The 21,040-nt window shown below is 36.2% G+C and overlaps 2 protein-coding genes across 2 annotated transcripts in view; both read left to right on the forward strand.

Moving 5' to 3' along the window:
- LOC139701342 (transportin-3-like) overlaps positions 1–20,614 on the forward strand; it is a 58,324-nt gene extending 37,710 nt beyond the window's left edge. The window contains 11 exon segments of the mRNA XM_071612031.1: positions 1,717–1,908; positions 5,086–5,177; positions 7,007–7,083; positions 9,749–9,809; positions 11,447–11,587; positions 13,755–13,871; positions 14,954–15,048; positions 17,119–17,275; positions 18,260–18,427; positions 19,359–19,471; positions 19,779–20,614. Of these exon segments, the coding sequence (XP_071468132.1) occupies positions 1,717–1,908; positions 5,086–5,177; positions 7,007–7,083; positions 9,749–9,809; positions 11,447–11,587; positions 13,755–13,871; positions 14,954–15,048; positions 17,119–17,275; positions 18,260–18,427; positions 19,359–19,471; positions 19,779–19,824 (1,259 nt within the window). The 3' untranslated portion in view covers positions 19,825–20,614.
- LOC114108465 (A-kinase anchor protein 9) overlaps positions 19,381–21,040 on the forward strand; it is an 86,406-nt gene continuing 84,746 nt past the window's right edge. Inside the window, 1 exon segment of the mRNA XM_071612027.1 lies at positions 19,381–19,471. The gene's annotated coding sequence lies outside the window, so the exon portion shown is untranslated.

The raw sequence follows: 21,040 nt of genomic DNA on the forward strand, positions 1-21,040 counted from the left end.
TAGTTCTAACCTAGAAGCACTCATAGACTAAAGGAGAGGGGTTTTCTGTGTTAACTACATGCTCCATTTAAAAACTTAAGAATTATCATTCAAAACAAAATAAATACAAGTGAAAATGAACAGCAGTGAGAAATATAACTTGTCTACCCTTATTGACTTGAAAAAATAAGTAAAACTCATATAAAATAATGTTAGAATTGAAGGTCAAATTAGAAACCATGTATCCTAATCCCTTCATTTTGTAGATAAGAACTCTTAAAACCCAAAGTAAGTAATTAATCCAGTGTAATATGTATTAAGGCCCTGACATTAAAAGGGATACATTCTGAGGGGAAAAGATGAGTAGAAATACTGGGGGTGTACTTTAATGATAAAGTATACCCAAGGCCCTGAGTTCAATCCCCACATATATACATAAAGAAATTCATTTTTACAGATTAACTTTCTTGGAACACTAGCATTTGGCAAAATTAAGACTTTTTTTTGGTTTTAATATTTATTTAGTTAGTTGTAGTTTGATGTAATACCTTTATATTATTTATTTGTTTTTATGTAGTGCTGAGGATCGAACCCAGGGCCTTGTACATGCTAAGCAAATGCTCTACCGCTGAGCCACAGCCCCAGACCCAAGACATAGTTTTTTTGTTTTTGTTTTTTTAGCTTTACTTTTTTTTTTTTTTTTTTTAGTTGTAGTTGGATGCAGTACCTTTATTTTAATGTGGTGCTGAGGATCGAGCCAAGGGCCTTGCACACGCTAGGCGACTGCTGAGCTGCAACCCCAGTCCCCCAAGACATAGATTTTTTTTTTTTTAATATTTTTTTTAGTTGTAGTTGGACATAGTATCTTTATTTTTATGTGGTGCTGAGGATCGAACTCAGTGCCTCACACGTGCAAGGCGGGTGCTGTACCAATGATCTACAGCCCCATCCCAAGACATAGTTTTAATTAAACAGTTTTTAATGAATTTATCTAGAAGTGCTAAAGATTCTTCCACATAAATTTATAGCTTTTTATAACTAGAAAGATACAAATATAGCTAGAAAGATACAAACATAAAAATGTCAGCTTTAGACAACTATCATTGTCCTGATTAGTATAGGCTGTTTTACTAAGTGATTCATCTCTTGGTATAATGGTAATCCTCTGAGCCTTACATTCTTTCTTACATTAACATATTTTAATAACTAAATGGCCATATATACTGTGGAATTAGTGGTTTTCAACCTGTACTTCAGGAATCCAGACAGTTAGAAGGAATAGTTGACTAATATAAGGGAAGAAATGGAAGATGAAATAGATGGGGCTCAGGGCCTCCTAACACTGTGTCTGTCAGATCAGCTCTGTTTTTATGCTTTTTAATTTATATATTTATTATTGATTGATTGTTTGGTGCTGGGGATTGAACCCAGGGGCATTTAACCACTGAGCCACATCCCAAGCCCTTTTTAGTTTGAGACAGGGTCTCACTAAATTGCTTAGGGCTTCAGTAAGTTGCTGAAGCTGATGTTGAACTTGCATTTCTCCTGCCTCAGCCTCTCAAATCTCTGGGATTACAGGCATACGCCACCATGCCCAGCTTTATGCTTTTTCTATTGGGGATTCTTTAAATACTTTGTTGTTTAAAAAATATTCTTTTACTTAAAAAATTGTAACTTCTGCTTTAACTAGAAGTTTTCCTTGAGTTTCAGATTTATAATCTCTGCTTTACTTTCCAGACCCTGTGTTGGGCTATTTGATGAAAGGCCTATGTGAAAAGCCTCTGGCTTCTGCTGCAGCCAAAGCCATTCATAATATTTGCTCTGTCTGTCGAGATCACATGGCTCAGCACTTTAATGGACTCCTGGAGATTGCTCGTTCTCTTGACTCCTTCATGTTTTCTCCGGAAGCTGCAGTGGGCTTGCTAAAAGGTATTTATTTAATAATGCTAACCAGTAACTATTTCCTCTGAGCTTCTATTTGGGGTTGTTTTATATACATCATAAAATTGTTTTTCAGTTGTAATAAACTTAGTGATGGTGAAGGTAGCTTTTCCATTCAGGGGAGGGTGTACATGCATTGTTTTCTTAAGATATTTTAAGGTCGGGGCCAGGGCTATAGCTCAATTGGTAGAGTGCTTGCCCTGCATGCATAAGACCCTGGGTTCAATCCCCAGCACCACCACCAAAAAAAGATATTTTAAAGTCTACAAAATTAAATCATGCTGTTGGCAAGTATGTAAAGCACAGGTATAGATTTTGGGTGGAGGCGGCACATTTGAACTAAATACAGTTACTTTTTACATTAGACTTACTAAGGAAGTAGTGCTATAAAAAAGAATTAAGTAGATATTGAAAGTTGGTGTGCATGGATCAGTGCCATGTGTTGAAGCCAAGGGTTCTGGTCTCGTATTAGTCTCTATCATTACTGATCAGCTTACACTGAGTGTCTGCCTATCCAAACACAGTGGTTAGGGGCTTAGGCTAATAGAACCAGAGTTATGAAGATTAGGGAAAGCAGGGTGCAGTGGCTCATGCCTGTAATTCCAGAGACTTGGGAGACCAAGGCAGGAGGATTGCAAATTCAAGGCCAGTCTCATCAACTTAGAGAAACCCTTAACCACTTAGTAATACCCTGCCTCAAAATAAAAATAGAAAGGACTGGAGATAGCTGGGCATGGTGGCACAAGCTTGGGAGGCTGAGGCAGGAGGATCCATAGTTCAAAGCCAGCCTCAGAAACTTAATGAAGCCCTAAATAACTAAGACCCTGACTCAAAATAAAATTGACTGAAGATGTGGTTCATTGGTTAAGTACCACTGGGTTCAACCCCCAGTACCAAAAAAAAAAGAAAAGAAAAGAAAAGAAAAAAACAGATTTAAGGAAAAATATAGTGGAGTGTAGTAGCACATAACTTGGGAGGCTGAGACAGGAGAATTGCAAAGTCAGCATGAGAAACTTAGTGAGACCCTGTCTCAAAAGCAGGACTGGGGTTGTAGCTCAGCAGTAGAGCGCTGGCTAAGCACGTATGAGGCCCTGAGTTCGAACCTCAGCACCACATGTAAATGAATGAATGAATGAATGAATGAAATGTGTCCAACTACAAGTAAAAAAAATAACAATAATTAAAAATAAATAAATAAAAAGGGGCTGGAGTTGTGGCTCAGTGGTAGAGTGCTTGCCTAACGCATGTGAGGCACTGGGTTCCCTCCTCAGCACCACATAAAACTAAGTAAATAAAATAAAGGTATTGTGTCTATCTACAGCTAAAAATATATATATTTAAAAAAATTAAAAGGGTTGGGCATTTAAAGTACCTTGGGTTCAATACCCAATTAAAAAAAAATTAGAATAGACTTTAAACAGGATGGTTATTTATAAACATTTGAAAGATTACTTTATAAAAAAGTGGATCCTGTTTATTTTGAGGAATTATCAACCGCATATAGGGAAATATATACTGGCTCCTAGAAAGAAAATAATTTCTGGTCTTTCTTTCTGAAGACAGATTGAGTGTTCTGTGAGGTAGTAAAATCATTATAGCTGGTAGAGAGGGTTGGAATATATTAAATAAAGGGTTGGATAATACAAACTGTACAGTGTCTGAGTTTCTGTGGGCATCAAACAGCCTTTGCAAGGCTTTAGAAGACCTTATGCATGAACTAATTCTCTTATTTCTGTGACCAGGTTCCTTACCAGTTAATATGACTACACATTTCCCATAGATTTTATTTTTATACCATAGATTTTGCCTTCATGGGTATAGATAATAAGGCATTGATTAAATCAGTCAGCTGTTCTTTCTTGTTATTTTCTAGTGACATTTAACTATGATACTAAAGTAATATCTAACTTGTAGTAGATTATGGCTTCCAGTTACGATATCTTCTAGATGTAGAAGAGTTTTTATTTACATTCTCTTCTGTAGAAATGAATTAAAAATGAAAATTAAAAGATAGGCGTGGTGATACACACCTATAATTCAAGCAACTCAGGAGACTGAGGCAGAATGATCACAATTTTAAGGCCAGTTTTAGCAATTCAGCAAGACTTTGTCTAAAAAATTAAAAAGGCTGGGGATGTAGCTCAGTGGTAAAGTGTATTTAAGTTACACCTCCCCCAACCACTTCCCTCCCCACTAGTTTTAAAGAAATGTCTAACCCATCTATGGCTCATAGACTGCCAGGAAAAAAAATCACTCAGTTTTTTAAATTCAGATTTTAAGGATTACTGTTATATTGAATGATAATTAAAGAAATGAATAAGAATCAGAGGGTTTTTGACTTTGCAGGGACTTTGGCTGATATGTGTTTCTTTGGATTTGGGGAAAATATTTCAGTGGTTGGTGGGGATAGAGAACCAATCCTTCTTCCAGCCCCACTGAATCTAAACATTGTTTCTTGTGGATTTGTGGATTGTTTGTTTTGTTTTGTTTTTTATGCTGTTGAGCTCAAAGGTAGCATTTATTTTGGCGGAAAATGCTGATAGGATAAAGGTAGCTTGATTATTAATTTTCTATTCAAATCACTTTCACACATAAAAAAAACTGAGGCTCAGAGATAATGTTTCACAAAGCTCACAGAGTGTGTTATGGTAGAATGCAAATGAAATCTTTGACGTCAGCCCATCCTTCCTAAAAGTATTATGTCAGTGTTTCTCAAACTTCTCTGATTGTATTTGCCTGAAGTACTTAGAAAAAATTAAGTCTCCTCTTGACCCACTAAATCACAATCTCTGTGAAGGATGAGAAATATTACATTAATAGTGTATAGAAATAGTTTGGGCATTTGCTTTTTAAAGGAGATTTTTAAAGTCTTTGAATAATTGGAAGGGAAGTCATATTTACACCATCTTTAAGCCAGTTAGTGCTACAGAGAATATTATTAGTAACAACTTTGGTTATAAAACTCAATGTGATAGTCAGCCTGTGGTCTTTTAAGCCAAATAAAGAAAAAAAAAATCATAAATAACAAAATGTTGCATCTTAAAAACAGTGCTGATTTTTTTAAAATAATGAAACCGGTCAGCTTTTTCTGTTAGTCTGTATGATGTAGACTGATTAATTGAATTAATCCAATTATTTTCATTTGCATCTTCCTTTGTTTTTCAGGGACAGCTCTTGTTCTTGCCAGATTACCGTTGGATAAGATTACTGAATGTCTTAGTGAACTATGTTCTGTTCAGGTTATGGCATTGAAAAAGGTGAGTCCAATTAAGCAAGGGAAGAAACAAATACAAGATATTAATATGTTAGAAAATAAGACAAAATTACTTACTTGTCTTTCATCTGCCTAGAAAAGCCAAAAGAATAAACTGAAAATTTATTAAAATTAGTAAGTGTCAAAGTAGCTACATATAAGAAAAAAAGTACTAGCAATGCATTCCTTTACAACAGGGATATATTCTGAGAAGTGCCCCTGGGTAGTAGACTGTTCTGTATTTTTGTGTATGATAGAGTGTACTTAATACAGACCTAGATTGTTTAGGTCAATCACTTGACTTAGCCTCTTGGATACAGTCAAGAGATGCAGTGAACATGAGATAGAGACTGCTTCTGGTATATCCATGGTATGCTATTTTAAGTAAAAAAATTTTAATAACTAAAAGAATACCGTTTTTTCTTCTTTCTTTTTTTTATTTGGCTATACTGGAGAGTGAATCCAGGGGCATTCTACCACTGAGCTATCTCCCCAACCATTTTTTATTTTCAGACAGGGTCTTGTTAAATTGCCAAAGCTGGCCTTGAACTTGAGACCCTTCTGGCTCAGCCTTCTAAGTCACTGGGGGTTATAGGCATGTGCAACAGTGCCCATCTAGAAGTAGTACACTTTAAAATAATGATAAAAAGTATAGTATAGTAAATACATAAACCAGCAATGATCATTGTTATCAAGTTTTATGTATTGTACTCAATTGTATGTGCTATACTTTTTGAGGGGGAAGGAGTGGTAATAGGGATTGAACCCAGGGACACTGTACCTCTGAGCTACATCACAGCCCTTTTTATTTACTGAAACAAGGTCTCTAAGTTGCCTAGGCTAGCCTCAAACTTGTGCTCCTCTTACCTCTGCTCCTGAGTAGCTGGGATTACAGGCATGTGCCACCATGCCCAACTGTGCTATGCTTTTCTACCATTAGCGCAATAGGTTTGTTTATACCAGCATCACCACAAAAACCACATCAGTAATGTCTTGCACTCTGATGTTAGGACAGTTACAAAGTCACTAGACAAAAAGATATTTTCAGTCCTTTTACAATCTTATGGTAACACCATTGTATAAATAAATGGTCCATCATTAACCAAACATTGGTTATATAGCACCTGCTATGCAAGTACTCTACCTTTAAGCTACATTCTTGGCTCTCTTATATTTTAAAGATGTCTATTAATGTACATTTTTAGCACAATAACTGTAGACATATGGTAGGGTTTTTATAACTTGATATAATGATTCTGGAATTCATCTCTAATAATACACTGGTAGAAATTTATCTAAGAAATTTTCAGGGACTAGGCATGTTGCTTGTTGTTAGAGCAAGGCCTAGCAAGTGTGAGGTCCTGGGTTTGATCCTCAGTACTGAAAAAGAAAGAAAGAAAATGATTTAGGAAATAAGAATGATAGGCAACTTGCTTGGAGTATATTATAAAGCTATAATTTGAAAGCTTTATAGCATAAAGCTAAATATAAATATATTATCTTACATATATTTAATTATAATGTAACATATTCAGTCTACATTATAATATATAATGTGAATAATATCTTAATCTGTGGGGGGAAAAAATCAAATGATGCTGTTTTCTGCTCCTAAGTATATGAGCGTAAAATATAATATATAGGCTTAAGATACAGGGTGATGAAAGAAAATTTTTGACAATTTAAATTAAGTTTACAGCATTTGAGTAATTTTTAAGACGCTCTTATAAGGAGATAAGCAGAAATTGAGACAGAACTGATGTTTAAGGATTTGTGGTGTTTGCTATGGATTTGTACTTGTGACCACTAGATAATGTCTCTCTGTCTCTTCAGCTGTTGTCTCAGGAGCCCAGCAATGGCATATCCTCAGATCCCACTGTGTTCTTAGATCGCCTGGCAGTGATATTTAGGTAAGAAGGGAGACTCTGGATTTCTTACTTGGGTTAAAATTTCAGATGAATCCATTATATATGATGAAATAGGCAAACTTTTTTCCTTATATTTTGAGGTACTTTCATAATGCTCTCTTTCAGGAGACTAAGCCTGTTACTGAAGTTTTGGTACAAAGTCAAATTCTGAGAATTCAATCTTAGTTTATCTCTGTCAAAAGACCCTTTAAAAACATAATTGAACGCTGGGCATGGTGGCGTTTGCTTATAATCCCAGCAGCTTGGGAGGCTAAGGCAGGAGGATCACCAGTTCAAAGCCAGCCTCAGCAAAAAGCAAAGCACTAAGCAACTCAGACCCTGTCTGTAAATAAAATACAAAGTAGGACTGGGGGGATGTGACTGATTGGTCGAGTGCCCCTGAGTTCAATCCCCAGTACCCTCCTTCTCCCAAAATATATATAATTGAACTAGTTCTGGTGGAACACCTAATCCCAGCTATTTAGAAGGCTGAGACAGGAGGGTTGTAGCCTTAGCAGCTTAGTGAGACTGTCTCAGAAAATAAAAAGGACTGGAAATAAAGGTCAGTGGTTGAGTGCCCTGGGTTCAATCCCCAGTACTAGGGGTGGGGGATGGGGTGGGGAGGAAAACGCGCACATATGCGTGCACACACACACACACATTATATATAATAATTATATGTAAAATATAGTAATTATATTACATATGAATAATTATGTGTGATAGTATTATATAGTATATAATAATTATAAATAATTTGTGTGTAGTTTTAATTTGTATATATAACTATGCAAATTATATGATTTATATGTATAATTATATATAAATATGATTCTGTTTTAAAAATATTTATTTTTTAAGTTGTAGTTGGACACAATACCTTTGTTTCATTTATTTTTTATGTGGTGCTGAGGATCGAACCCAGGGCCTTGCATGTGCTAAGCAAGCACTCTACCACTGAGCCACAACCCCAGCCCCTAAATATACATTTTCAGGGATTCTTAAATTTTAGCATGTGTCAGAATCACCTTGAAAGTTTATCAAAACAAAAATGTTAGTTCCCATCCTTCAAGTGTCTTGATTCATTGGATCTTGGTAGTACCCCCAAATTTGTATATCTAATAAATTCCCAGGTGATGCTGCTTGCTATTCTAAAGACCACACTTTCAGAATCATTGCTATATGGTATATGGTCCAAAAAACAATAATAATAATAAAACCATCTTCAATAATCAGATGAAATTAATCCTCCTGTGAAGAGGAGCTCAATAATTAAAAAGGCATTTGAATAACATTCAGAGCCCGATCTTGACTAAATTACACAATTTATAAACTCATGGGCCCCTTGGGCGTATATGTCAGAGTAGTATTCACTTAGAAAACCTATGTGGAGGGCTAGGGGTACAGCTCAGTTGGAGAGTGCTTGCCTTGCGTGCATAAGGCCCTGAGTTCAATCCCTAGCACCACCAAAAAAAAAAAAAGAAAAAGAAAGGAAGAAAAGAAAATGTATGTGGGATAAGTTAAAATAAAGGTATTGTTTTTGCTTCTTAGCTATTGTCAACAAATATCTTTCTATTTTGGTGCAGAGTTTTCCTTATGTAATTAGGAAAGCCCTATTATATGCCATTCTTGAGAACCTATTGATAATATTCATTATTTTACATTAAATGAAAGAAAATTTGTGATAGATATAAATGCTTGAATTAAAGAAAATCAGATTTTTATTATGTTGTGTTTAAAATCGAAGAATAGGGCTGAGGATGGAGCTCAGTGGTAGAGTACTTACCTAGGAGGTACAAGACCTTGGGTTCAATCCCCCCAGTATTGCAAAAAGAAAAATATTTAAAATTTTAAAGAGTAGTATGGAGTTAGTAATCCTGCAGTTTTTTTCTCCCTTATTTTTCTTCAAATTAGTGGACTCCAGAAATAGAAGAGTTGGATTTGACTTACGGGTGGATCTGTGTTGTTTATCATTGGGTTCAGAATAGAATTATAAGAAACATTTCTGGTAGACAATAAGGCCTAAAGATTTTTGTGGATCTGTGTTGTTTATCATTGGGTTCAGAATAGAATTACAAGAAACATTTCTGGTAGACAACAAGGCCTAAAGATTTTTGTCTTTTAATGCTAGCAGCACTCAGTTTTTCATGGTATATTCAAACAGCTTGTGTATATTTTTATTATTAATTTAGAAGAAACTACATATTTATGTTTACAAAAGGAACGGGATATGGAAAAGGTGGAAATAGTGCCCCATATCCCTAATAACCAGAGTTAGAATAGAATTTGAAGGTTATAGTGGAAGTGGCATAGTGGTGGTAAAAAATGATAATATGGGGCTGGGGTTGTGGCTCAGGCTCAGTGGTAGAGCACATGCGAAGCCCTGGGTTCGATCCTCAGCACCACATATAAATAAATAAATAAAGGTATTGTGTCCAACTACAACTAAAAATAAAAAAAATTTAAAAAATGATAATATGGTTTAAAGTGTGCTTTTTTGGTGTGAATGGAATAGGAGGGAAAGGTCGTTGATATAAGTAAATGAGTGTATTATCTGGTTTTCTTCATTTGAAAGAAAGATATACTAAGTAAGCAAACAGGGACCAAGGCTCTGGTCCTCAGCAAAATTATTCTCCTTTAACAATTTTGGACCCTTTTCTTTTCTCAGACATACCAATCCCATTGTGGAAAATGGACAGACTCATCCATGCCAAAAAGTCATACAGGAAGTAAGTATTAATGGATGCCTATGGAATCAAGGCTTTCTTATGTTCATTTCAAAGGTTTCTTCTGTTCTTTCAAGGCTTTGGGTAACTGGGTTAATAAGGTGTTGTCTTCTAAATTCATAAGGATATTAAATTTGTTTGTAGGGTTCCAGTTTCAGTGAAATGAGGAACAGAGTCATCCAAATACTTTTTTTTTTTTTTTAAATTGTGGTGCTGGGGATTGAATCCAGGGCCTTGTACATGCAAGACAAGAACTCTACCAACTGAGCTGTATCCTAAGCCCCACCCAGATACTTTTAATTTTAGATTTGATAACAAAGCCAGCTGTGGGGAAATACACTGAAAGGCCAAAGAAGAAATAGAGATTTAACTGTGTGTGATTCCTAGAATTTCTAGGAGGACTGATAAATCTTAGCACAATGTTTTTGACAAAGCTAGTGGCTTCAGTTTCCCTGTTGAAAACATATTTCCCTTGTACTTTTGTTCACTGAGGAAAATGTGAAAAATCAGGAGTCATAGTTGTGAGGAGTGAGCTTCAGACTTGAGGTGGATTGCATAAATCTTAAATATCCTTAATTGTTTATCAAATTATGCTGTTTCCTTAACACCAGTCTTCTGTTCAAGGTCTTCTGCCTTCCTAAAACTACTTAAACATCTCTTTCTCTGTAACCCATTTTCATTCTCATGCAAGAAGGTTGAAGAAGGTTGTAATTTAGAAAATTGCAATCTGCATTTTAGTAAAATCAGACATGTTGTTGGGCTGGGGGTGTAGCTCAATGAAGAACATTTGCCTAGCATGTACAAGGGCCTCAGTTCAATCCCCCCCCCACCCCCCCCCCCCCACACACACCAAAATAAAAAACAAAACAAAACATATTCTTCCTAAAGAATCACTATGAGCTGTGGTGGCATATGCCTATAATCCTAGTGATTGGTAAGGCTAAGACAGGCGGATTACAAGTTCAAAGGCAGCCTCAGCAACTCGGCAAGACTCTGTCTCTAAATAAAATATAGATGTGGCTGGGGGTGTGGCTCAGTGGTTAAAGTGCCCCTGGGTTCAATTCCCAGTCCCCCCCCCCCAAAAAAAAAAAGTCCAGAATCACTTTATTTCTCTTCAGAAGCAATTGAGGGACTGGGAGTGTGACTTACTGGTAGAACGCTTGACTAGCATACATGAAGTGTTAGGTTTGATCCTCAGTACTGCCAAAAAAGAAAAAAGAAAAAAATAAGCTGGGTGCAGTGGCACACACCTTGTAATCTAGAGACTTGGGAGGCTCAGGCAGGAGGATTACAAATTTGAGCCCATTCTGAGCAATTTAGTGAGATCATGTCTCAAAATATGAAAAGAGCTGGGGGTATAGCTTGATGGTAGAGGACTTGCCTGGCATGTGGTAGGCTCTGATTTCAATTCCCAGTAATAGGAAAAAAAGAAAAAGAAAATATCAAGTTTTACTGATGGGTAATGGGTTGAACCTATGCACATATGTGTGTGCATACACTGGCCAAAATCAGGTCATGTATATTTTTATAAAAAGTTTTATCCAGATTATTTAAAAGCCAAATCAGATAGTACCATCGTAGGAGCACTATTTGAGCTTTTAGATGTTGATTATTTTCTTTCTTGTGTTCTTTTGACTCAGATATGGCCAGTTTTATCCGAGACTCTAAATAAACACCGGGCTGATAATCGGATTGTAGAGCGTTGTTGCAGGTGCCTTCGCTTTGCTGTTCGCTGTGTAGGCAAAGGTTCTGCAGCCCTGCTGCAACCACTAGTCACACAGGTAAGTTCTCCACAAAAGCAGAATGTTAAATGCACAGAATTTGAAATAAGACCCTTTAGATCAAAAAGTTTTACTGCCAAAATGCTCTCAATTTATTAAGTGCAAACTGAAAAATATTTCAAAGAAATAAGTGCCTGTGGTAGATATGTTGTCTATAAGGAAAACAACTTGTGATCTCTTTTGTATAATTGTAGTCTGACTACATTCCAGTGTGAAATTATGTGAAGAGAATGAGTCATGCTCAGCCCTTATATACCAAAGCTAAGCACTTACAGATTAATTTCCTTGGGGAAAAACTGTAGCAAGTCAAACTTCACTATTTCTTGGTCCAAAGATATTTTATAGACCACAATTTGTTGTTCACATATATCTCTTATTTGTTAAAAATGAATTTTATTTATTTTTATCCTTAAAGTCAATATGATAGCAAGATTTTCTGTATGAAGTACTCACATCTAGAACTACAATATATGAGATTGTGGTGAGCCGCTTCTGCCGTTTCTGCAGACTATGGTCGCCATTACGAGATGGCGCTGGCTCCGCTGTGGTATGTGACAAACAACTCCTTATCTGAGAGAGTTGGCACATGATTTTTCACCACCCTGTGAGAAAGTTCCACGCGGCAGCTTTGCATTGGGGCTTGGGATGCTTTATTAAGGCTGGGAGGGCATCCGGGAAGAGAAGAAGAAAGAATAAGAAATATCAAGGGACCTGAATAAACTGCTGAGAGAAGATTCCTGAGTTGCGTCTTCCTTGCGGGCAAGGGGTCGCGACATGAGATGCCTCAGCTTACATCACTAAGTAATTTGTATTTATGTTAACCTCAAAGCAGGGCCATAAACTTTGCCAGTGTACCCACATTTTAAGTATTATCTATTGACTTTGATTGTGTGTGTGCTACATGGGAAAGTTGTTAGAAGACTGAACAGCCTGTTAAGGCCTATACTTTTTACTGTGTGGCCCTTCAAAATAAAAGTTGGCCAACCCCTGATTTCAGTCATTCATTAATAGTACATATAGTTTTGAGTCTGTAACACTGAATAGATTCATAGCTCTCATCTTATGCTTGCTCATTCCATGGCATATGCTGGTAGAAGAATTACCAAATCCTTCAGCCCCCACCAAGCTCATAGTTGAATTTATATACTAAGATCAAATGGCATTTTAAATGGGTGAATGTGTCTCGAGTAAAAACAAATATTTTAAATGTATATATTGTACTAAGGTTTTATTTTATTTATTTTTTAGTTGTAGATGGACACAATGCCTTTATTTTGTTTGTTTATTTTTATGTGGTGCTGAGGATCGAACCCAGTGCCTCACACTAGAGGCATTTGCTAGGCAAATGCTCTCTACAACTGAGCCACAACCCCCTGTACTAAGATTTTATTTTGTTGAAATTGAAATATCTTGATTGGAAATAAGTTTTTTACTTAAAAAGTAAAATAGATGAGTTTAAGATCAACTCAAAATCTTAAACAGTTTTTGCATCTTAAGCCTGTAGCTTAGTGGTAAAGTGCCCCTGGATTCAGTCCCCAAAATAAACATAAAGAGTTCTTTCACTGTCTTCTCTAAGATAAGGACATTTGATATTTTTGTTGCTATTGTGGTTTTATATATGGTCTTAAAAAAATAAGACTTGTTGATATTGCAAATAAAATTTGAGCACATACTGTTATAGTTTTACAAATATTACGTGAGTTCCCTCATGGCTTCCAGTTTGAAATATTGATAATTCTCTTACAACATTGTTTTAGCAAAATAAAAGATCAAAGGCTTGAAAGAACTCTTAAATAGAGAACTTGAAAATTATGGAGAAATTGAGGCCTGGGTTTACTATATTGCCTTAAAGAGACCAATCTGTCTCTCAGTTGCTTCCTGGAAAATAGCTACCTAAGTTGATACTTTTTGAAGGGTAAAGATTTTAATTAATTTTTTTTTTTTTTACTTTTTTTTTTTCCTAATTAATCCTGGGGGTTGACAGTACTCTGTGCTACTGAGCTATAATCCTCAGCCCTTTTAAATTTTTTATTTTGAGACAAGGTCTTCCTAAGTTGCCAAGGATAGCCTCAAACTTGGTATTTTCCTGCCTCAGTCTCTTGTAAGTGAGATTACAGGTGTGCCCCGCCACCCTTTGCAAAACTGATGAATTTTTTTCCCTTGGCAGATGGTGAATGTATACCATGTACATCAGCATTCCTGTTTCCTGTACCTTGGCAGTATCCTTGTTGATGAGTATGGCATGGAAGAAGGCTGTCGGCAGGGACTTCTAGACATGCTCCAGGTATGTGTTTCCTTGGCACAGCAGATGCATCAGGCCTAGAGGACCTAAAAGCCAAGCATTGTATTCTTCACTATGTCTTTATTTCTTTGCTTTATGTTTTCCCCTCTATGCATGTTGATTTCCTCATAACAGGAATGTAGAAACTTGCTCTTTGTTTTCTGTACAGATGAGATTGGCAGAAAGAAAGAGCAAGCGAGCGAACTTGGCTACATGAGTATAATAATCATTATAAATAGTATTGCATGATTTATGTTTTCCTGTGATAGAGTGGAATGTTTTTCAGGGGAGTGGGAGAGCATAGGCTTTCCAAACTCAAACATAATTGTATATTTAATTTCTTGCCTGGAATAGCCAATTAACTAGTTTATTTTGCAACAGAGAGAGTTTTGGAGTTCATAGCAGGTGTTGGAAAATGCCTCTAATATACTACTTTTTCCTCCTTTCTAGTCACCTGGGAGCAATAGATAAGGGAATTAAAGTGTGCTACTCCTTTTCCCAAGATATTATTTCACGTAAAATTGACATTTCAGGGTTGTTATGCAAACTTCATCTACTCCCTAGATCACATTTATAAATAGTGTCTTTGCTTTCAGAAACTTATAAAACTTTGAGATGATATTTTTCTGGTTTTATGAACTGAAATCTATACCTTTTACCTCTTCTGAAATGTAGATTTCATGTGTGGAAACAGTTTCAATCAGAAAATTTTTTTCTCTTGCTTTTACTGATTCATATCCCATCTACCCCACCCCACCTCTTTTTCTCTCTTCTCTTTTTTTCCCCTTAGTATTGGGGATTGAAATTAGTACAGGGGCTTTACCACTAAACTACATGGCCACAGAGCCTTGCCAAATGCTGAGGCTGGCCTTGAACTTGTAATCCTCCTGCCTCGGTCTTCCAAGTCACTGGGATTATAGGCGTGCTTCATAATACCTGGCTTCCCTGATCTGATTCTCATCACAATCTTTTCTTTTCTCACCTGTGCTGCCCTTTTTTATTCCCTTTGTATTTGTTGTTGATATTTGGCAAGTCTGAATGCTGTAGCTTTAAGTATTTCTTTTAAAATCACTGTTCTAATCTAGGCACTGTGCATCCCTACCTTTCAACTCCTGGAACAGCAGAATGGTCTCCAGAACCACCCTGACACTGTAGATGACCTGTTCAGGCTAGCTACCAGGCAAGTCCTTCTGAAAAACAAACTAAACTTTTTTTTTTTAATTAATTGCTCATCCCCATCTCTGCTTAATCTTGCCATCTGACACCTGGTTATTTCCTTCTCTATAAAATGAGATCATTGGAGAACAGAGATTAATGATTCATAACCCAAAGGTAAATTGTGAACTGGTATATCCCTAGAGGTTAACGAGGATATACTGGGTGAGAGCAGGCAGAAAAATATCTGAGTTCCTACCATGAAGAAGAGAACATGCACAAAGCACAAATGTGCTTGGTATGGGTTGTGTGGTATAGCTCAGTGGAGGCCCCTAGTTTCAATTCCTAGCATCCGAAAAAAAAAAGTGCCTGGTATGAACATTTGACTAGATAATCTCTACAACCCTCATAGTGTTTATGCCGCTGTGATTATTTCATGCTTCATCCCAGCTTTTTCCTTGAGAAGGTTAACATCCTTCAGATTTAATCATATCTCAGAACAAAGAATTCCTAGGATTTTAAAATGCCTTAGAAGTTACTAGTCCAGCTCTACCCTCACCAGGCTGCTATCACTCCTATCCATTAAATTTCTTTTACCAATAGCACCGACAACATTGTTGCTGACCTTCTGCTTGAATTCCTTCTTGGTCCTTTGTTAAGGAATTTAAACCAAGTCAGTGAACAAATTTAAATACATTTTTTAAGAAAACTTTGAGATGCTCGGGATTGAACCTAAGGATTCATACATATTAAGCATGCACTCTACCACTCAGCCCCACTATTTAAATTATTGTACCAGTGAAAATTTGAAGTCTTATTGACTTGACTATTTCATCTTAGAATTGAATATAGAATACTGCTTTTGTTGGTTTTTGGACAGGTTTAAAAAACAAAACAAAACCTTATTTGTGAATTGATAAAAGAATTATTGGACAGGCAGTCAAGCTCTGTTTTACCAGGATATCTTTCTTGGAAAACTCTTTGCATGTGGTGAAGTAAATTCAGAACATACTGTATTCTTTAAAAAAAATTCTTCCTGTACAATAAAGAATCTGAAAGAACAGGAGATGAGGAAATATAGCTAAGTGGTAGAATGCTTGCCTAGCATGCGTGAGGCCCTGGGTTCAATCCCTAGCATGGTCCAAAAAAAAAAAAAAAATATATATATATATATATATATATATATATATATATATATATATATGTATGTATGTATGTATTTCTACTTGATACTTCTCATCTTCCATAATCTGGATGGTGGTTGCACACATGTAATACTTGGGAGACTTGGGTAGGGGAATCTCAAGTTTAAGATCAACCTGGGAAATTTAGTGAGACCACCGTCTCACAAACAATTGGTAAAATCTTGTGGTAATTTAAAACAAACAAACAAAAAAACCCCCAAACTCAAGCAAAACTACTTTAAAAATTCAGCATTTTCCAACCAAATTGAACACACAACTTGTTTTTGAGGAATTCTTATTGACATCCTGGAAACTGGTGTTCTATAGAATATAGTTTGGGAAATGCTATTCTAATGTGTTGAGGCTCTTTTGTACTGATCTTTGAAGCTACTTCAAAGTCTTAATTGGAAATTGAGTTTGGCAACATGTCTTTTCATATGCTAATCTAAAATATGGCCCCTTTCTTGCCTTTTTGTTTCCAATAAATATTTTTTAAAGAGCAGTTTTAGGTTCACAGCAAAACTGAGTAAACTAAGTATAGAATTCCCATATTCCTCCAGTTTCTCTGTCCCAAACAAGCAAACATAGCCTCCTCTATTAGCATTCCCCTCTAGAGTGGGCCATTTGTTATAATCAGTGAACCTGCATTCACACATCATTGCCCAAAGTTCATAGTTTACATTAGGGTTTACTTTTGGTGTACCCATTTTGTGAGTTTTAAAAAAACTATCCACCATTATAGCATTTTCACTGCCTAAAAATCTTCTGTGCTGTATTTATTCCTTCCTCCCTACAATTATAGCAACAGTTGATCTTTTTGGTATCTTCATGTTTTTTTATCCTTTACCCTGCTTGCTTTTTTGTAGCCTAATCTCACCATTTATTATATCCAGCCTCTCTTTCCATAACAGGTTTATTCAGCGTAGCCCTGTCACCTTACTGAGGAGCCAAGTAGTCATCCCAATCTTACAGTGGGCCATTGCCTCTACTACCCTGGATCACCGGGATGCCAATTGTAGTGTCATGAGGTTCCTACGAGACCTCATCCATACAGGGGTAGCCAATGATGTAAGTATAAACATTGTACCTTTCCTACTTAACAGATTATCATCTCTTCCTCACTTTTTAGGGGAAAACCAGTATGCTAGTAGGTCCATATTTGATCTGTATTACCAGACATATATCATAGTTGATCATTCACCCCCTGGATTATTAACTCCAGATCTAAGGCAGCTGTGCTAAGTGCCTTAGGCATCTTGTAGACAAAGCAGTCTAAAACTGTCCCTGTTTCCAAAATATTTGGTGTCTAGTTGAAGAGATAAATAGACATAGAGATGAGTGATAAAAGTCATGATTGCTATGAGTCAGAATAGGGAAGGTTCTGGACAGAAATTAGTTGGGGTAACTGTCTTAAAAAGAAGAAACTTAAAGCCATAAGATAGAGATAGAACTTTGATGGATTAGAGAGGAGGATAGTCTAATTGGTATATAAACTGTGATCAGGAAAAGTCAGAATAGCACGAAGTATGCTAGTAGACAATGAATAAACCTGTTTGGCTATGTAGTGAAGTGGTTCATAAGATTTTCAAAGGTAAATTTGTCTAGATGTTGAGTAGGATTGAAAGTAAAGAAGAAATATGTGAATGAACTAATAAGTAAAAAGTAATCAAGGTTTATTTTAAAAGGAAATAAGCAAGGAACAAGACAGGGAGGTGAACATGGGAGATGAAAACAAGGACATGAGTTACTTTTCACGGGGGAAAAATGCTAATCTTAATTCTTAACCATTGTTTCTCTTCTGCCTTCTAATCCTGAAAAATCAAATCATTAATATTAATCTCATCAGATACCTATGATTCCATTTCCCTCATATTAAACTCATATTTTCTTCCTAATGACAAAATATTTAATGGTCATTATGAATTCAGCTGTCACATAATGTACTTTTTTCCATGGTAAAGAGTACTTACTAGACTAATGGAGAGTGAGTTCTTGTTCTTTGGAAAGTGGAAACTAGAACCACAGTCATCTGACACTCCTGCTTTGTTACAGCATGAAGAAGACTTTGAATTACGAAAAGAACTAATTGGACAGGTGATGAACCAGCTTGGACAACAGCTTGTAAGCCAGCTGCTCCATACATGTTGCTTTTGTCTCCCCCCCTATACCTTACCAGATGTGGCTGAAGTGCTCTGGGAGATCATGCAGGTTGACAGACCGGTAAGATTCTTTCATAAGCAACCTATTCTCCTAATTCTTAAACTTAATAGACTTTGGTTCCTTGAAGCCTACCATAACTTCGAAACAAGCCCTTTTGCATATGTCCCTTAGAACCAAATTTAGGCATATTGCTAAGTTTAATTGGTAGTTGAAAGGGCCCAGAGAAGAAAAATAACTTATTATCATATTTATGTCTAAATAAACCTCTCATGAGGTTTGTACTGTGTATTACCAGAAGTAAGTACAAAGCATTGAAAGCATATGTGACTAGCCAGTAAGAAATTTTTTCCCTCATAAGAGATCCCATGTATCAGTTATAGTGAGTTGCAGATTATTCCAATATTCAATCACTTTGGGGAATTGTATTATTTCTTACTGATGTATCTAGCCAGAGCATTATACAGTTATGTCCAAGTAGTTTGAGTACTGACCACAGGATAATATTTTTAATATTGATAAAAAAGCTCTTTAGGAAAGTACACAGTTGACCTAAGTGAACTGTCCCTTTACTTATTTTGTATACATTTTGTTCCTACTCTTCCTTATATCTGAAATTTTATTTTGAATTTTTTTCTATATAGGCTCTGGAGTTTTGTGACATCTGTTCATTTTTTTAAATATTGTGTAAGTTTAATGACAGAAACAGAATAATGGCTTATATAGAAAAGGCTTCACTTCCAAAGTGTAGAAGGACTTCATCTGAAATCATGCCTGCTCCCCCTCTGAAGGGAAGTCTAGGCTTGCATTTGCAGACTATATCAACCCAGAGCATTTGAGGGCATAAAGATAGTGCTTTGTTAATTCCTTTACTTGTTTCAAGTCTAGGGGGAAAATGCTAAGGAAAACCTGTGGGGTTTTGCCTATACCTATAAAGTCTCAGACATGTAAACCCTGTCTCCTTTTAAGATTCTTATCCTTTTTCCTTATACAGACCTTTTGTCGATGGTTAGAGAATTCTTTGAAAGGTTTGCCAAAGGAGACAACTGTGGGAGCTGTTACAGTGACACACAAACAACTTACAGACTTCCACAAGCAAGTCACTAGGTGAGTGACGCCAGAGGCTTGTGAAACAAGTGTGAATAGCATCTGGGGTATGTGGATAAAACATCTATGTTTCTTCTGTGCTATTGTAAATTCACAATTTAGTTTCTTTTAGTCTGAGACTGCACAAGTTGGCATTAAAAACCAATCTGGGGGGAATATCACCATACTATATATTTCTATATCACTTACATCATACATATCAACTAAACTGGTTTAAGAATAAGAGGAGGCACTACCTCTCCCAAAAGAAAAATGCAATCAGGAGATCAGTGTTTACCTTTCTGAGTCCCTTTTAGTCCATGTTCAGGGATCAAGAATGCTGTTGGATGGGCACAGTGGTGTACCCCCTGTAATCCCAGCGGCTCTGGAGGCTGAGGCAAGAGGATCTTGAGTTCAAAGGCAGCCTCAGCAAAATCGAGGAGCTAAGCAACGTAGTAAGAACCTGTCTCTAAATAAAATACAAAACGGGGCTGGGGATGTAGCTTAGTGGTCAAGTGCCCTGATTTCGATCCCTGCTACCTCCCCCTCACCACCCCCAAAAAAGAACACTGATTGTGAGTTGGTGATGTAGCGTAGTGGTATAGTGCTTGCCTAGCATGCCTAAAGCACTGGGTTCAATTGTATGTTTTTTTAAAAAAAATGCAGATTCCTGAATAGGTGAAGCATTGGTTATAAAGTATTAAAGGGTAATGTAGACTGCAGTGAATGAGAATTTTCCCCATGCCTAAAGATATTCAAATTCTAATTTCACAGTTGTATACATAAAACATCTCTCTGGGATGTTGTTTAGGACCCTGAGCCAGCTACTTGATCACAATTTCTGGATTATAGCTTAGTTAAAGTTTTTGTGTGTGTATTTTGATTGTGAATAGTAAACCTATTTAATGGTCTTCCTAATTACCATCTTATATCCATAAAGGTGTTACTTGATTTCCTTTTAATTTTTTTATTAATGGGTAGTTAGATTATTTTTATTTATTTATTTTTTGGTGTTAGAGATAATAACAGAACTGTATCTAGACGTGATTTGTAATACCTCTCATCCCAGCTACTCAGGAGGCTTGAAGCAGGAGGATTGCAAGTTTGAGGCTAGCTTGGGCAACTTAATGAGACCCTGTCTCAAAAAAAAAAAAAAGAAAGAAAGTAGGGAAGTAGCTCAGTGTCAGGTTCTTCTGGGTTCAATCCCCAGTGCCATTTAAAAACAAATTAAAAAATATATAAAAATGGTTAAGATGATAAATTTTAAGTTATATATATTTTATAAAGATTGTTTAAAAGATGTAGAATATTCGAAGATGTAGCATTTTTCTTCCTTCGAATATTTGTCTTAAAATATAATCACTGAGTCAAAATCTATAAGACTTGTATGGTCTTCAATAATATTAATGGCAGCAATTTAAATTGGATTTTATAACTGTCTTATCTTGCCCTGATACTTCTTTTTGCAAGAACAGTCTTTAGAATTTTTAATAAATTTCAGGCAATGGCTTAAACAAGTATGGAAAGATAAGGTCAGAGAATAAGTGTTGAAGTGAGATTGGCAATTGTGAAAAAAAAAATTGGAAATAT

This window comes from Marmota flaviventris, chromosome 1, assembly GCF_047511675.1.
Source record: "Marmota flaviventris isolate mMarFla1 chromosome 1, mMarFla1.hap1, whole genome shotgun sequence".
In the NCBI taxonomy this organism is placed as follows: Eukaryota; Metazoa; Chordata; class Mammalia; order Rodentia; family Sciuridae; genus Marmota; species Marmota flaviventris.